The 18,013-nt window shown below is 37.6% G+C and overlaps 2 protein-coding genes across 6 annotated transcripts in view; one reads left to right on the plus strand and one right to left on the minus strand.

Annotated features, from left to right (window-relative positions):
• Window positions 1-10,467, plus strand: part of ptpn11b (protein tyrosine phosphatase non-receptor type 11b) — a 29,582-nt gene extending 19,115 nt beyond the window's left edge. For 3 of the 5 annotated variants that reach the window (XM_052593929.1, XM_052593927.1, XM_052593930.1), the window contains exons 3-16: window positions 635-829; window positions 1,640-1,832; window positions 1,918-2,034; window positions 2,640-2,753; window positions 3,101-3,197; window positions 3,663-3,742; window positions 3,895-4,050; window positions 4,420-4,551; window positions 4,757-4,911; window positions 5,058-5,125; window positions 5,210-5,361; window positions 5,970-6,070; window positions 6,436-6,550; window positions 7,779-10,467. In XM_052593929.1, the coding sequence (XP_052449889.1) occupies window positions 635-829; window positions 1,640-1,832; window positions 1,918-2,034; window positions 2,640-2,753; window positions 3,101-3,197; window positions 3,663-3,742; window positions 3,895-4,050; window positions 4,420-4,551; window positions 4,757-4,911; window positions 5,058-5,125; window positions 5,210-5,361; window positions 5,970-6,070; window positions 6,436-6,517 (1,642 nt within the window). In that variant the 3' untranslated portion in view covers window positions 6,518-6,550; window positions 7,779-10,467. The other 2 variants (XR_008182562.1, XM_052593928.1) reach the window with 2 other exon arrangements.
• A 540-nt stretch (window positions 10,468-11,007) lies between these two features.
• Window positions 11,008-15,195, minus strand: LOC128011474 (RING finger protein 223). Its single transcript, XM_052593937.1, has 2 exons — window positions 14,822-15,195; window positions 11,008-12,186 (listed from the first exon to the last, which is right to left on the minus strand). The coding sequence occupies exon 2, from the start codon at window positions 12,140-12,142 to the stop codon at window positions 11,498-11,500; it is 645 nt and encodes a 214-aa protein (XP_052449897.1). The 5' UTR covers window positions 12,143-12,186; window positions 14,822-15,195; the 3' UTR covers window positions 11,008-11,497.
• Between the last annotated feature and the right edge of the window lie 2,818 nt (window positions 15,196-18,013).

Here is an 18,013-nt window from a genome sequence, read left to right on the forward strand (position 1 = left end):
TGGTTTTATTTCTTAATATCAGTTTTTGCAAAGATCCCTCAACGCCAAACCATAACTGTGTTCCCATTAACTTGTATTTTTCATTTAAAAGGAAATGAATATGATATTCACTGCAAAAGATCATGAGATTAATTGTGGTTAATTATTTTAACATTTTGTCAACCAAACAAAAGTTAAAAGAGAGAGAGAATCTGCACAGTATATACCACAAGACAAAATGCTCAAAAAGTTTTTTTTTTTTAATAATTACACATTGTTGTAGTTAAAAAATAATGATAATAATAATAAAACTAAAACACTTTACAAAAATTAATTTGCAATAACAGCTGCATATTTTACAGCTATTACAGCTATATTACAAAATTTCATTTTATGATGGCTATAAAATCAGTTATAATAGATGCTGTTATTAGTCACTATTTTATTAAAACCTCATTTATGTCTGCTAAAACTCGACCATTGTTGGATATTTCCCTCAGCATTTGCCCTGGTTTAAAGCGGGAGTTTTTAATGCCAACCTCCTAACTGTTATCTCTCTTTTCCATCTTTTCCTGTCTGTCGTCCTGTCTGTCATCCCTCATGTCCTCCCTTCCTGCATTTTCCCTGTTGTGTCCCATCTGTTTGTTCTGGGCAGGAGGAACGATGAGGTCACCCATATTAAAATCCAGAACTCAGGGGACTATTATGACCTGTACGGAGGGGAGAAGTTCGCCACGCTGGCTGAATTGGTCCAGTACTACACCGAGCAACACGACCTCCTTCGGGAACGCAATGGAGATGTTATCGAGCTGAAATACCCCCTCAACTGCAAAGACCCCACGTCTGAGAGGTACAGTAGCTCCAGATCCACCCGGAGCACATCAGTGTGGACAGACAAATTCCTGCCCCCTAGTGTTCAAACCCTGCAGAGGGCTGATCGTTAGAAAGGAAGAGTAGCAGACTGATGGCACAGCTAGACTGATTTCATGACTAACAGTTTGTTTAGTGCTGTGGAACAGGTCCTTACTTGATTCTGTTTGTGTCTGATGTGTATGCGTAAGAGGTCCAGTCTCATTTTAGTGAACTTTGTAACTTCCTTCACCTCAACATATTTGGGTTTGGTGTTTATATGGTGCAACGTCCTCTAGGTTGTGAAATCGAAGTAAAATATTTCATTGAAAAACATTGTATTTACATTCAAAGATGATATGTGGTTCGTTTTTGTGGTTTTTCCAGTTTATGAGCGAGTGCCTCCCACACATATCCTCATTTCATGACAGCTCAAGTCGTCTTTACATTTGCAAGGTCTCTACGAACACCCCCGCCTATTTTCTGACCACAAACTATAGGTTACACTATAGTTTCTATAGTGAAAGTAGGAAATGTGCATTGCAAGTAAAAAACGTGCGCATGTGTGGGGGCACTTGCATTACGATAAGGTTTGCATATGAAACATTGCAGGAAACATATGTGTTCAGATGCAGAGATTATGATTCTTGAGTTTTTAAATGTAGTTTTCAAAACACATCATTTATTCACGATTTCTGAACGATCATGTGCCACTGAAGACTGGAGTAGTGGCTGCTGACAATTCAGATTTGCCATTACAAGAAAGAATCATCTTAATGTTTGTGCCTCGTTGTGTTTTACCTGTTCTCAGGTGGTATCATGGACATCTCTCAGGGAGAGATGCTGAAAAGCTCCTGACGGAGAAAGGTAAATCCGGCAGCTTCCTGGTGAGAGAAAGCCAAAGTAAACCAGGAGACTTTGTGCTTTCTGTCCTCACTAATGAAGAAAAGCATGAAAATTTAGACCGCAAGACTAAAGTTACCCATGTCATGATCCGTTATCAGGTAAATATGGAATAAAACTTCAGCAGTTTCTCAAGAAAAGACAGCTCAGCCTTTCTATTGAGACATTTCTGATCTGTTTCACCAGGATGGAAAATATGATGTAGGAGGAGGGGAGAGGTTTGACACTTTGGCAGATTTAGTAGAGCATTATAAGAAAAACCCCATGGTCGAGAAGAGTGGAATTGTTGTACACCTTAAACAGGTGAGTAAATCAAGCCTAAAGGGAATATATATTTTCCACACAAACAGTGAATTCAAAAAACAAGTACATAACATAATACTTGGGGTCAGTATGCTTATTATTTATCTAACTTTCTATTCATCAAAAAATCCTGGAAAAAAACATGGTTTTTACAAAAATATTAAGCGGCACAACAGTTTTCAACACTGATAAATATTTCTTGAGCAGCATATTAGAATGATTTCTAAAAGATAATATGAATCTGAAGACATTAAAATATTATATCAATATATTAAAATAGCAAACAGTTATTTTAAATGGTAATATTTCATTATATAATAACAAATAAATCCAGCCTTGGTGAGCACAAGAGAATTCTGTCAAAACATCAAAAAACAACATTTTTGAAAAGTGTAAATATTTATTGCATAGTTTTTTTGTTTTTAAACCTAACAAATAACATTTCAGTATAAATATTTTGTTTTAAATGTTCAGCTTGTAGTGTTTTTTGCTTTAATCCTTTTAATTCATTGGCAGTCTTTTATCCCTCATAATTACATAATTACAATTATGAGTTCCTTTTTACATTTTCTTGTTGTTTTTATATTTCTTTCTCTATGTACAAGCCTTTCAATGCCACAAGGATAAATGCAGCAAACATTGAAAACAGGGTACGAGAATTAAATAAAGTGGCGGACAACTCAGAGAAACCCAAGCAAGGCTTCTGGGAAGAATTTGAGGTATTTCTGGCCATATTCATTCTTCTACTCATATTTTCTGTTCATCATGGGACGTGATGATTCAGTCCAGGTTTTCTTTCCGCTGCAGTACACTCATTAAACCTCAGAGGAGCGTATGATATGAGAGTTGTTTATAAAAAGACTCTGCTCACTGACCTCTTAAACTGCAGTTCCTGTTTGGCGGTAACTGTCCAGATTAATGGGACATTCCTGCAGGGGGTGCTGACTTAACACAACATCTCATTACACAGCAAACTTAGAACGGATACTTTCCAGGGTTCATTACTTGATACATGGAACCATGTTCCAATCTTACTTGCTTTATCTTGTCCCTCGTGGTTCTGTAGGTTTTACAGCAGCAAGAATGTAAACTCCTTTACCCCAGGAAAGAGGGGCAGAGACCAGAAAATAAAAACAAGAACAGATATAAGAACATTCTACCATGTGAGAAACTCTCTTTTCTGTACATTATTTGGCCCCACTTTATATTAGGTGGCCTTAACTACTATGCACTTACATAAAAAAATAAGTACAATGTACTTATTGTGTTCATATTGTATTGTAAAACACTTTTGCTGCTATTGAGGTGGGATAGGGGTAAGGTTAGGGAGAGGGTTGGAGGTATGGGTAAGTTTAAGGGTGGGTTAAGGTGTAAAGTATGGGTCAACAGTGTAATTATAAATGCAATTACAGAAATTAAATACAGATGTAATTACATGTAGGTTTTTTTTAAATATAAGTACAATGTAAAAACATGTATGTACACAATAAGTACATTGTACTAAATTATTAATTAAAATGTAAGTACGTAGTAGTTAAGGCCACTTAATATAAAGTGGGTCCCATTATTTTTTTTAGGTTTAATAATGGCAGCTGATCTGCTTTGATCATCATTTTTCTCTGTTGCAGTTGACACCACTCGAGTGCAAATCAAGGAGGCGGATGCTGACGTGCCAGGCTCCGATTACATCAATGCTAACTATATCCGAGTAATCCCCTCTCTTTGCTCGTAATACTTACATGTCAATCTAAATGTCCAGCTTTTGCTGGGTTACTGGAACTGTGATCAAAATTGTACACGCTGCATGTTCTTTATAATCCTGAGCATCATCTTTATCGTTGTTGTTTTTTTTTCATTTAGAGCATGAATGAAGAAGGTCGCCATATGGATGAAGGTAAAGTGTTCATCGCCACTCAGGGTTGCCTTCAGAACACCGTCCTAGACTTCTGGAAAATGGTGTACCAGGAAAACACTCATGTTATTGTGATGACAACCAAGGAGATGGAGAGAGGACGGGTGAGGTCCAGCACTGGATGAAACTATTTTATTTATTTTTGCTTTTTTTTTGTAGATTTGTCGGTTATAAGATTCAATTCACAAGATCAAAAAACGCACAGCGCGTATATTGCGAAATGCAAAAAAAAAAAAATTATTATTATATTGTCTTAATTTGTTCATGTAACATTTTTGCTTTATTAATTATTTAAAATAAAACAGGTGAAACATAAATGTAATAAAAATGTATATACGCATCAATGCTTAATTTGAGAAGTACTCCATTTTAAAATAACAACAAAATATTTAAATTCAGAACACCACTATTTAACTAAATGTACAACATAATTTTTCGGGAGGGGGACTAAAAACGTAAATTTATTTCTGTAGAATAAGTGTGTGCGGTACTGGCCGGACTTAAATTCAACAAAGGAGTTTGGGAAGGTGTGTGTGAAGAACATTGAGGAACACACAGCTCAGGACTACATACGGCGAGAGCTTGAAGTCACGCGTCTAGACAGGGTAAGATCACACACTTGTGACAGTTGAGATGACGGTACTGGAGGGAAGTCATGACCTTTGACCTTTTTGTTAATAGTAGCAGAGAACCTTCTACATCACTTTAGTGACGTGTTGCGGTACATTTGTGTACAAATGCAGTTAAGATGCAGTCTTTTTTCTTAATTTCGTTTAATCTAATGAGTTTTATTTTTCATCTGTAATAAAGAGAGAGTCTCCGAGGTGTATCTGGCACTATCAGTACCTGAGCTGGCCCGATCACGGTGTTCCCAATGAACCTGGAGGAGTCTTGAGCTTCCTGGAGCAAGTCAACAGAACCCAGAGCGCTATTCCAGAGAGTGGACCGATAGTTGTTCACTGCAGGTATAGCACACCTCACACAGTGTGGTTTTGAGAGTGCCATACTGATAAAGAATCGCTTAACTGAGTTGATTATATAAGATGTCAACATAGTTGTTTAAAAATATAACATTTCCCCCCATAATCTAAATTTCCATTTGTCATATCAGTGCAGGGATTGGAAGAACAGGCACAATTATTGTGATTGACATCCTTATCGACATCATAAACAGACAAGGTAACTGTTTTATACGAAATTATCTCTGCTATGAATGTCATGCCTTAATGATAAAAAATAACACAACTTAACTGACTCTCTAAGGGTTGGATTGTGACATCGACATCCCAAAGACCATCCAGAGAGTCCGCCAGCAACGATCCGGGATGGTTCAGACCGAGGCCCAGTACAAGTTCATCTACATGGCTGTTCAGCAATACATTGACACGGCTCAGAAGAGACTGGAAGAGGAGCAGGTGCTTACACACTTAATTTCACCTGATAATAATGTGACAAATTCACTGACGGAATGAAATCTCAAGGCTTCTTTTTGAGAAAACATTAAAACTTTTTTGTGCAACTTCTGCTTAAAATTAAGATTTCTCCATTGCTGTTTGATAGATAAAGTAAGCATATACACCACCATTCAAGATTTATGGGTCAGTAAGACTTTTTAAATCTCTTATGCCCACCAATCTGCATTAATTTATAAAAAAAATACAGTAATACTGTGAAATATTGGTGCAGTTTAAAATAAAAATGTTGTATTTGAATATATTTTGAAATGGAATTTATTTATGTGATGGCAACGCTGAATTTTTAGCATCTTTAGTGCCATATGATCCTTCAGAAATCATTCTAATATGCTGATTTGGTGCAAATCAACAACATTTCTTATTATTATCATTGGTGAATTGGTAGCTGCCTTATTTTTTTGTGGAAAGCATTAAAAAAAAATTAGGACTTTTTGTTGAATAGAAGGTTAAGTATTAAGTAATTTAAATGCATCAGTTTTATATTTTACATATTTATAATATTATTATTATTATTATTATTATTTATTTATTTTTTATTTTTTTTGCAGAGGAATAAAACAAAGGAGAGAGAGTACTCTAACATCAAGTACCCACAGATGTCAAATGCCAGAGCCAAGCCGAACATGAGCTCGTCTCGCTCTTCATCTGTGTAAGTGCTGGTTTCCTGTGTTGCACCCTAACACACACTTTTAAAAATGGCCCACACAGTTTTGTTACAGGAAAACATTAACTGAGTTTCTTTAGGTTAACTCTACTATCTCCTACACTTCCTCAATTCTAAAGGTATTTATTGCTAAGTGAATCATTTTCCGTCAAAAGGATTCTGACGCTGTTGTGAGTCAGGTTGAATAAAATTAACAAAATCTGCAACTTCATATAGTATACCAAGACATAAAATATGTTTCTATATAACTGTGTCAGTTTCGATTTTGTAGCATCCTAATCGAATGGATTCGAATAGTATTTCCATTCCTGTTTATTTCAGCAACATGCTTCTATTTAACTCTTCCACAGAATGAACGATGACTCTGGTGTTTATGAGAATTTGAACATCAAAAATCCAAAGGGCTCCACCAGCAGCAATACCAGGAGATAAGCCGTGTGGGCTGCTTTCTCAGGGACTCTGGGAGTATGTTTTTCCACCCTCGCTCTCACAGTGTTACACATTGCTGCAGCCATGCTTATGTGCACACACACACACACACACACACACACACCTGCATCAAGGCTGTTGGAGTAGAAAGACAGAAACAGAATGAGTAGGAGAAAGACAGTAAGGAACAGATGGGGGTGAGAGTTGTGTCTTTGTTGCAGCCCACCATCAGAAAAAGTATAATCTTACAGAACAGCTCTGTTTACCAAATGGCCTTGAAAATAACACCATACTTCAAAGAATATGCACAACTATCGATGTTTTCAAAGGTTAGCATACTTCTATAAACGAAGTAATACATCAAATAAAATCTATATAATAATATAGTAAAACAATAGTAAATTATAATAATATAAATTATAATAATAATAATTTAGTTTTTAATATAGTTTTAGTTTGTTTGTTTTAAATAAAATTATATAATTTCTGTTATTTTGACATTTCTATTCATCAAACAAATCCTTATAATAATAAATATTTCTTGAGCACTAAATCGGCATATTTGAAGGATTTCTGAATGATCATGTGTCACTGAAAACCGGAGTAATGATGCTGAAAATTGCAGAATTGCCAACACAGGAATTTATGACATTTTAAAATATATATTAAATGTGTTATTTTAAATTGTAATAATTTTTCACATTATTACTCTTTTTGCTGTATTTTTAATCAAATAAATGCAGCCATTACTTTTTTGTGACTGATGACTGTTGGGTATTTAAATAAGTACCTTTTTTTTAAATAGATTTTTACTTTGGTCCCACAATTCACAGGATTAGGAACTATTCATAATATTTATGTTATCTATGGCTTTGTTTACGCTGACAGCAAAAATCCAAATGTAGGCACAGAATGAAAAAAAATGAGTTAGTTATGGACTGAATAGTAAAGTCATATCTACATAGTCATATCTAAAACACTCACTTGTCCATAAAGTGGTCCGATCTTTCTCCTCTTTCCATACTGACAACTTGGCAATCAGCCTTTGTAAAAAAAAAAAAAGAAAAGTCATTTGCAATCTTGCTGACGTCTACATCATTAACTATAACAACCAGTGTACAGAAGATACACCAGATAATGACTCCACTGCCTGAACCAATGCATCAGATTTGACCATTTGCAAAAGAACCAAGACATATGAGTAAAAGTGGAACCCCTTATTTAAAGAATGCATCTCTAAATGTTCTCGTTCTTCCCTTTGCAGTTCCAGCAGAGGTACTGTGTAGAAGCACCTGATTACAGCACTGGGGAGTGGGGGGGCACCAGCAGCACCTACGCTGAGACGAAGCCCCCAGCCGCTCAGCTAGAGAATCCACCGAAATCTCCAACAGCTCTCTTCATTTCCTGACTGACTACGTCTGAGAAACTCACACTCCAAAACCAAGTGCCTCGACAGCAGCCGAAATTGTTCCCGCAAAGGACGTGTGACTTGGTGCTTTCTCCCCACTTCTAGTCTAACAAGCCTCTCTACACTGCACTAAGCTACATGATGGTTTGTACATGTGTGAAATATATATGAAATATGAATATTTACACTCAGTGACGTAACTTTGGATGAAGCTGCGCTCTTTCCATGCTGTCTATGGCTGTTTCCAGACCTTGCTTTGTCTACTGGATGTCGTCTACTGTAACCAAAGACCTTTGATATGTATCTCACAAGCAGTGGTTATTTGCGCTCTGCTGAGTGATGCTCGTGGCACGGTGTTATAAGAAGAAGAAAGTTACACCGTCCTGCCTCAAGGATCCCCTCTTTTCTTTTCAGAGCACATGGGAGGTGATTGGTCAAAGTTCGACCAATGATTTGGATACCTTATGTAAGTAGGTGTTTTAAATGGGCTGTTTTGGTACAGTGTGGTAGAATCTATACAGTATGTGCCAATTAGCAGCCTGTGCATCATATTCATAAGAGCTTCTGCTTTGATGCTTTTTTTTATTGAGCATTGCCTCCAGGCAAATGAACTGTTGGAGGAAGTCAAGTGCTACTGTCAATCAAAGGCTTATCAACCAATCAGGCTGCCTCTTCATCAGCGGGCTCCTCCCTTGTATGGCTATAGGCTTTATTGTTCTGAAAGCATCAGGTTAGCCTTTATAAGATAGGGTTTTGTTTGTTTGTTACTAGTCGTTTTGTTTCCAACTATGATTCCTTTAGTGCTATTTTATCGTGGGATATTTGTGAATGTGTTTATGAAATCTAGGCCTGGCATTTTTTTGGTATAATGCATTTTTGACTATATTATTCCACATTTTTCACCTAAAAGACACATTAAGCTCTTTTATCACATATAAACAGGGTATGTGTTTATTGCTGTGTTATAAATAGCCCGATAAAGCTCTTTACGTCAATAGCGGGTTGTGATTGCACCGAGGCCTTCGAATGAAAAACGTCAATTGAAAAACTTGGTGTTATTGAACATCTACAATGGAAGGGATACGTCAGGATGTCGAGCGAGCTGTGGACATGAGTGGCATTTCGCTGGAGACTTTAGCTAAAACGGAGACAGGCCAGATGGCCCACTGCTAAGATTAAAGAAATAGATTTGTTTAGGGCGAAAAAAGTAATTTAAAACATGGCCGTAATCCACACATAGCTATTATTAGGTGAGGTCAGCAGTGATGTCATAAGACGTTATACGTACACTACCAGGTCAGAAAGGGTTTATTTTTTGGTTAAGAAATTAATACTTTTATTCACCAGGGTTGCATTCATTTATCAAAAGTGATACTAAGATGTTTATTTGAAAAGTTTTCTATTTTAAATGCTGTTATGCTGAAAAATTAAGGAGCACAAACTTTTTTAACATTATGTGATGATTAAAAAATTTCTTGAGCAGCCTGGAATGTTTTCTGAAGCATCATGTGATACTGAAGACTGAAGTAATGGCTGCTGTGCAATTACATGAAGGAGGTCATATATGCAGCCTACAGTATGTCTGGTCAAATATTCAGCCTTGGTGAAAAAGCGTAAAAAAATCTTACAGACCGAAAACATAAAAGTAGTGTACATCTTGGCTTAGATAAAGCAGGGCATAATGTACAGTATGTGATTAATCAGCCTCTGACTGTGAATTTGGTGTTAGTTTCGGCCACATGAGGGGATCTGTGATGTCACGATCTGAAGGGCTACCGTACATGTTCAGAGGGAGGCCTGGGTCTGCTTTTTTTGCACTTGAATGGATGAGATGTTTGGGTTTTATACTAGAGAACCAGTTTGCCAGACCGTCCATGAAGTAAAAGCTATGTCACTGCATATGATAATCATTGTCCTTGGAATGACTGACTGGCTGATTGAATGAATTTGGGATTTATGTACCTGATCATGTGACATTAATGTACTACTGGCATCTGAAAGCTGTTTGTCTGCTGTTTAAATTGGTTTTATTTTTACCTCTGTAAAAATAGGTCAAAAATCGAATGGCATATTAAGACTTGAAATTCAATTTGAACTGCTGCAAGGTATAGTGTCTATGGCTGTCAGAATGTCCTTTTGTTTGGAGGTATATATATAATGGATATTTTTTGTTGATTTGCCATCAGTGTGGTGTTTTGCGTTATAGATCAGTTATTTCTTTTTTTTTTTTTTATTGGGTCAGTTGTTGATTTGTTGCAAACTGTACATTTCATTTGTTCGTTAATACATTGATGGAAATATTCACAGCCGTTTAGCATTTGACGATGTTAAAATGTTTTATTATTATTATTACTTCTACTATTATACAAAATATCAACAGTTATAAAGCTATCTGCTTGCATTATCACAGTTTTCAAGTCTTCTTTTTAAATTTACTTGAATACTGTATTGATGGGCTTTTATAATCTCAGTTGGTGATCAGTCGGTTTGATCTGAGTTGTGTCGTGCTGATTGTCCTTGTGTGATAAAGACTGTGTTCCCTATTGCACTGGTTCTGCCTCAAATGCCTTTTGCCCTGAAAGATAAAGCTGATGTTAAGACTTGCATCTCAAATAACAATACAGGACTAGTTACTGCATAATAAAGTATACACTGGGAACTTTCTACTAATTGTCTTTGACTCATTTCACCTTGCTCCAAACAAACATTTTATTTTTTTTACTTCATTCCCTCTTTATCAATTCCTTATCTCTTTAGGCTTTAATAACATGTTTTTTTTTTATTTATTTTTTTTATAAATACACCTGGAAGTAGGAAACTGATAATGCATCCCTAAGAAACACACACAGTGCAGGAGTTTACATTGGTGTGAGTGTTTTCAGAGCACTCGTCGCCGCAGGGTTTAGGTTTCAGGCGGTTATTCTTTGAGGCGTGTCCGTTTAACCGTCCCAGAGCAGGAAGTGATAAATTAGGGCCACGTGAACCTGTTTGCTTTTCCTTCCCTTTGTCTGAGTTATCAGCAATATCATGAATATTGCACCTATTAAAACTGAAAAATATTTCATGACACCATTCCTTGAACTTCCTCATGCGGTTCACAGCAACGATGATTTATTTTTTGTAAACAGGATACTCTTCATGAAATGTAATACAATCAGATAAAATATATACATCAATGTACAAGTAAATTGGATGGAGTTGCGGCCACATTTACTGTTTCTCATGGGCAAAGTCCAATCATTTCATTAGGACAATTTACAAGTTACTTTCAATGACATCATTACACTACAGACTGCAAATCTGCACCAGAACTTCCCTAATGTGTCTGCACTTTGTATCGGTTTTGCTTTTGTTTTGTAAAGATTTGTTTTGATCAATGTTGATCATCGATCAGTTTTGTCACGCTCCTTCACATGATCCCAATAACAGTTCTTCAGTCTTCACCACAGTCCAGCTGCATGCTTGCCTTTAGTCCTTTAGCACCCAGCAGGCTTTGCACAAAGGTATGGATGTAAACTGACACCATTCATCTTGATTTAGCAAGTCCAATATCCATCTAGACGTGTCTGTCTGACTTATACATTGACTGTAGTAGAAGAAGGTGTGGTCGTAGATATCTGCAAGTTCTGGGGCGCACAACGCATGGAGCCCGTCGTGACGATGCACTGCAGGGGCCACAGAATGATCCCCAGCAGCAGCATCATGAGGAATATAAAGAGAAGCAAACGCTTCCAATCCATCAGCCGTTCCAGAAGCCCAAGTCGCGGTCGAGTTTGGGAAGAAGAGATGGCGCTTTGTCCACTGGCCCCAATATCGACACAGATGCAGAATGCTGGCACGCCTGGAACACCTATTGGTTGTTGGTAGCACAGTCTATCCCCATCCAGCCACACAGGCTCCTCTTGCTGCTGGTGGACGGGCAGGCGACACAGCACCTCCTGGCTGGTGGTCAAAGCCGGAGGCCCCCTTTTTGGGATGGTAGTGGGCTGGCGGCAGAAGGGGCAGGAGATTTTAGAGTTTTGGGGGTCCATGGAGGTGGTCATAATGCGGGAGAGGCATTCGAGGCAGAAGGTGTGAGTGCAGTCCAACTGTTTTGGCGTTTTGAAGACGTTGTCGTAGGTGTTGAAGCAGATGGAGCACTCGGGATGAGAGCTCACCCTGTCCAGGTCTGTTTCTAGTGGGACCACCTGGGTATGCCACAACACATGGCTCGGCTCCATTTCCCAGGAATATGGCCTTCCACGCTCTTCCTCTTGTGGATTCACTGGAACAAGCAAGACAAACATCTCAAAATTGCTCCTAGATTAATTCCATAGGCTCTAATGCAAAACTAGGGCACAGCTTATGAAGCACACATTTACTGCCAGGGGATTTATGATTGTTTGCATGCGGACCGCACTGAGAATACACATTTGTATGGACATTACAGTGCAAACAGAAATGGGCCACAGAACAAGTCCAAGCAAGAAAGATGGATTATTCATCATGCCTTTGTATGATGCCCTTTAAAAAAAAAAAAACTAACTGGGACTTTGAGTTGGTCATCGGTTCGACACGGAAACTTGTTACAGTGTATATTCACTGTTACAAATTGTATTGTGTTGATTTGTTTCACACCATTTGCCCTGCTGCATTTCCTTGCTTTAGACCATACCCTCTTAAATATAAAGGTGAATAAATGGTTTTTGTAACCTTTTAATCAGTTTTATTGTTAATATTATTATTATTGCTGTTCTGTTCTTTGGAGTTTAGTTCCTAAAAGCTTTTCAGACCAATATACTGGTTTCTAAATATACTTGTGTTTTCTTAAGATGAGAAAAAACTTTAAAAACCTTGGAACCTTTTTTTTTTTCAAGAGTGTATAGGGTTCTTGATTTGCAATGTGGTTCTTTAGAGATCAAGCGTGTTTTTTAATGTTGCATTATTGGTTCCTCAGATTTTTTTTTATTTATAATTTTTTTTAGCTTTTTAAAACAGCAGTACATAGATATTTTTTCTGAAGAACTAAATAATAAAAAAGTTCTTAAAATGGTTTAGTAAAGAAGTGTCTTATCAATAGCCATTTTCTATTTTTTTTCTTTTCTTTTTTTGCTAGAGAATAAATGTTTGTAAGGCTCTGTGGCATTAAGCTGTAAAAACTTTTTGCTTCTTATTATAATCTACTTTAGGGATGTACAGAAGTTTAGTAAAGGTCAAACACCCGTGCTTACAATGTTAGTAAGACACAGACTGCTTTGTAGTCCTTTTTCTGCCAACGTCAGCACCACTGTCCTTCAAAAACCCTTTCAGCACACTAAGGCTCTCTAAAAGTCATCGCTCCACTAGTCTTGCCATTTGGAGCCAAGAAGAATTTTATCAACAAGGTGACTCTACATTGTATAATACAGTGAAGTATTTCACACAGCCCATCCTGAGCTTAATAATATGTGCTTCCAATCCAGCCTCTCTTTCAAGTGGTTTTGTGCCTGCACAGGTTCAGGTGGGGGTTTGGTTGAGAGCAGATGGCCTGTTCACAAACCCTGCAGGGCAGACCTATTTGTATGTGTGTGTGTGTGTGTGTGTGTGTTTCTTTCTGCATCCCTGCACTGCACAATGCTCCTGTTTGTTCTCCATTATATTGGTCTGGCTTTGGCATTCCTGGACAACAGGCCGGTGCCCAGGCAGCCAGTCTCTCAGCACTGTGTAAAACCCCCCAGACTCCGAGCCATGGCCTCGAGAGCACCTGCGGCCCGAGTCCTTTCTGTCTATCTCCTTTCATGATCTCCTCTTCAACGCAAAACTGTTTGACCACCATTAGTGCACGAGTTAATGGTTATTCATTAACTCAACCGCCTCCGTTGATCCCCAGGCAAAACAAACTAAGGGCTGACAATGTTCTTGACCTGATTCTCCTTCCCCTTGCACAGCAGGCCCTGATGATTGAACTTTCACATGGCACTCTTAAATCTACAGACCCTCTGTTTGATAACAAGAGCCATTAGGGAAGATAGGGAGGGGTTTAATTTGATTTAATGTCTAGGTGGAAGCCCAAGGACAAAACTGCAGTTAGCAAGCTAATGCACAGCCTATGTGCTTTTGTCTGGGAAAGGTCATAAACGGTTTAAGTGAAGCCCTGTTGACCCCTAGGTTTTGGTCTCTCTAATTTCATTTGCATGTCTGTTTTGACATCAGTACTGAAAATGACCCTGAGAAATTAACATTTGAAATGCATTTTTAATCTATTGATATATGCATTATACTTTAAACACTTAAACACTGCAAACATTTAAGTGTGCACAATATATTGCTACCACACTAGTCATCAGTCAATTTCTTTTAATATATATATTTATTAGTCTACATCGGATATGCAATTGCTCATGCACTTTAAAAATGCTAATAGTTTAATGGTAGACGTTTAAGACTCACACCTGATGTTTTTCGCAAAAATCTAATTGAATATCCATTTTCTGCAATGTGCATTATAATACTGAGATGCGTAAATTCGCTTGTATTTAAAGCTATTTGATTTTTTTTTTATTGTATTTATTTTTAATTTCAGATCCCTAACTTTTTTTTATTTTAGTCTGGTTTTATAATAAAAAAAATTTATTGTATTGTTATGCATTTTATGAACTGTACACTCTACCAGAACTCTGAGAACAATTTGTGTGCTCCACTTTGACTTGCAGTAACTTCACTTTGCTCTCCAATATTGTAAATCCTCCTCTACATCATTCTCCCGTCTTCTCAAACAAGATTAGAATCACACAATAGGCAGTTAAAGTTAACATCCCTTTGGGCATTGAGTAACCCATCCAGTTTTTCTTCACTTCAGTTCTATTTCCAAACGGCTGCCCTTCCGTATATCAGCCGAAGAACTGCCACATGTGGCCGACAACTACTGCACATGTTCTTACCTGTTCTGATAACTTGAGCTCTAGTTTTCTCCCTGTTCCAGTGTTCCCTCTTTTATCTTCTCATCACTTCGCCTCCCTAAGGACACAAATGCATTATCAGTACTGGAGCTGTCAGCAATCCTCTTGATAATGTAGTGTCCTCCTCTCAGGAGCCTGTTAAAAGTGGAGCTGAACGCAGGTGGGCTGCCTGTGCCTGCCGCGCTCCTTCTGAGTGTCTCCTGTCCACTCTCACCTGCCTCAATCTATCCACTCTCTTTCAGCACTCACTATGGAAATGACACTGATAGGCAGGAACAATAACACGGCCTTGAGGGAGTGCCAGAGACGGGGGAGGCGGAGGGTTGGGATGAAGGCAAGAATATTCATAGTGTAACATTTTCATTCTGTTCATCTGCACATTCTCTTTTTTTCTTTCTCTGTTGTTCAGTCTTCCACCGATCATTTCCCAGCATGCTGCATACTTTTATGTAATCTGATTGGTTTGTATCATCATTAGACTTCCAGGAATTTCAGAAATACCAAAACTTAGATACAATTCAGCAATTTACATTTTCATTTAGCATTTTATCTTTAGTAAACCGGCATGCCTTCATGTCTATAACTCGGGTTGCTCAGTAAAATATATCAATCTATTTGGTAAGTAGTTTTAAATGTTGGTCTAGTCAGAGAAAGCTAATATAACAGCAAAAGAAAGATTGTAGCCTTAGCGAGGGTTGACAAATGAATGGTTATATCCTAACATTGTCTCATTTTTATATGTGGGTTATCGTGATAATTATTATATGAACTCCTCTATAAGATATTGTATTCATGAACTGAGCTAGTGCTTCTTTATTTGAGTCTTTAAAGATTTTTGTTACTCGTTAGCATTAGATAAACAAACAATGCCAACCATAAAATCACAAGGTGTCATTTACTTTTACTGTGATTTGCCACTCTAGTTTTGGTCACATTGTTACGAGGAAGAAATGAAGAAATTAATAAAGCATCATTAAACTGAGTTAAACTGGCTTTATGACTTAATGAGATGGGAATATTTAGGAATACTTGCAACCGATGACTCTCTTGTACTGGTTATTGAGCAATACTATGGCAAAAAGAGCAGGTTGAGTTCATGTTTAGTCAGGCATGCCACATAATAAAACATTTAGTTTACACCATACGGAAGCCAGACAGCTGTCAATAACAAGCCAAACGCACAGAGAGCAAAAGAATAATCAATACATCAACTATCTGTTCATACTATCATGTGAGTCGATCCGTAGGAAGTAAACAGACAACGACAACAAAGTACTTAGAATGAGCCAAACTGATGGTAATCTGTTCATCTAATATAACCTAATCCCCAATATATCGAGTCCTCCACTTTCAGACTCTTGTCATTCCTCTGCATCTCATTCCGCAGGAATGTGGAGAATGCATGACCGATACTTCTCTGATGGACGCATGATCACACAACAATGCTTGCCCAATTACCTGTGAAACACTGATGGAGCTAAATAAAGGCTCCGTAGCTGACTTCAAATCAGTGGTGAGGAACATCAACGCCCTCTAATGCAAGAAAATCCATTTATTTCTCAGAATTGTTGGCAGTAACATCTTGTTGTTTAAATCTTCAGTCACCTGAAACCACCCATCTAAACTTGTTTCGGATTCAATCCTGTGTTTAATTATTACATCTCCTTCAAAAATCATTATGTATTTGCCTCCAAATTTAATTACATGATACAGGTGATGAGATATGATGCAGTTGCCTGGACCTGAATCTAAAAATAGTCTGAAAATAGCAATCAGCTGCTGTTAACATTCAGTGCACTTTTTTTTTTAATGAAACAAAAAAAAAAAACTCTCTCACTAATGAGGATAAATGATCCATTCCTTGTAGTCATTCATTTCACAATTTATTACCTAAATTAATTACACTTGTGAAATATTTCCCTTGGGGTTCAAAGTTAAGAGCTCTGTTCTCCAAATGTGTTTCAGTGAGTGAGAGCCAAGGTGCATGTTTGGCATGTCTTGTGATCCACTGATCCACATAATAATACAGTAGGCCAATCTCATAATGGAGAAAATGTTATATGGACCGCATGTGTCAACCACACAAACTCTGCTTTGGACTTGTTCTAACCAATCTAACTAATAACAGCATGTGGATCGACAACTTCAGAGTCGAGGGGGAGTGTGTGTTTGTGGACATTTGCATGATGTTTCTGAAACAGATTCTAGCCTGAGTCTTTACTGGAACAATAAAACAAACGGCTGTCACCCTGCCCCACACTATAACGGAAACTCCACATAATTATAGACGTCATTAAGATTTCCGTTGAGATGCCCTTGAGTTCCTGACAGCAGAGGACAGGTGGAACTGCTTTTATCATCAGCTCAGACCAGTGCCTCACTGGGATATTTACTAGAGATGGGGTTTAAATTGGATGTTATTAAAACACTTTCATAAAAAGTAGGCCAAGGTCAGGTTTAAAAAAAAATCATAACATGCTAGCTAGAAATCATAATTTATTGTGATATGCACTTTGACCTATATCTGGTGTATCTCATGGCCAATTAAGCCATAAATGTCTGTTTACTTCTAATCTGTAAGTATGTTGTTCATTTATTAATGTATGTCATTCTTATTTAAAGTTAAATAATTGTTTGGTCCACAAAGATTAAAGGGTTTGCACAGATTGGTCATAACCTGGAGGACTGATACACTGCATACAACCATACCATAAGTGTTCATTTTAAAGTAGTTATGTTTATTTTTTTAAACGTTTGTACTAACTAACTAGTGTTTTTGATGTGTGCATGTACAGTTTTTGGTCATACAGGTCATACCTACACCCCTCTGTTATGACTCTCCATATCCACATGTGCACCTGGAGCACTGTCAGCATTAACCAGCCTTACACCCAAAGCTCATTAACATAAACAAAACCATACTGGTCTGAGGTAAAAGGGCAGATTAAAGCAACACCTTTCTGCCATGAAGTTTTCTTCAACAGAAGGACCTCCAGATGGTATCCATTTCTGGCACAGATCTAAAACAACAAAGAAAGTACAGTTTTGTCAGTTTTGGAAAAATTCCCCCCAAACTGGTCTAGTAGCTAGACCTGCACAGGGACAGACACCACAAACACAGGTATGGCCTGTAAAGGGGTGGCATAACCTGAATATCTGGACTAGTAACCAAAC

The sequence above is a fragment of the Carassius gibelio genome, chromosome B23, assembly GCF_023724105.1.
Source record: "Carassius gibelio isolate Cgi1373 ecotype wild population from Czech Republic chromosome B23, carGib1.2-hapl.c, whole genome shotgun sequence".
In the NCBI taxonomy this organism is placed as follows: Eukaryota; Metazoa; Chordata; class Actinopteri; order Cypriniformes; family Cyprinidae; genus Carassius; species Carassius gibelio.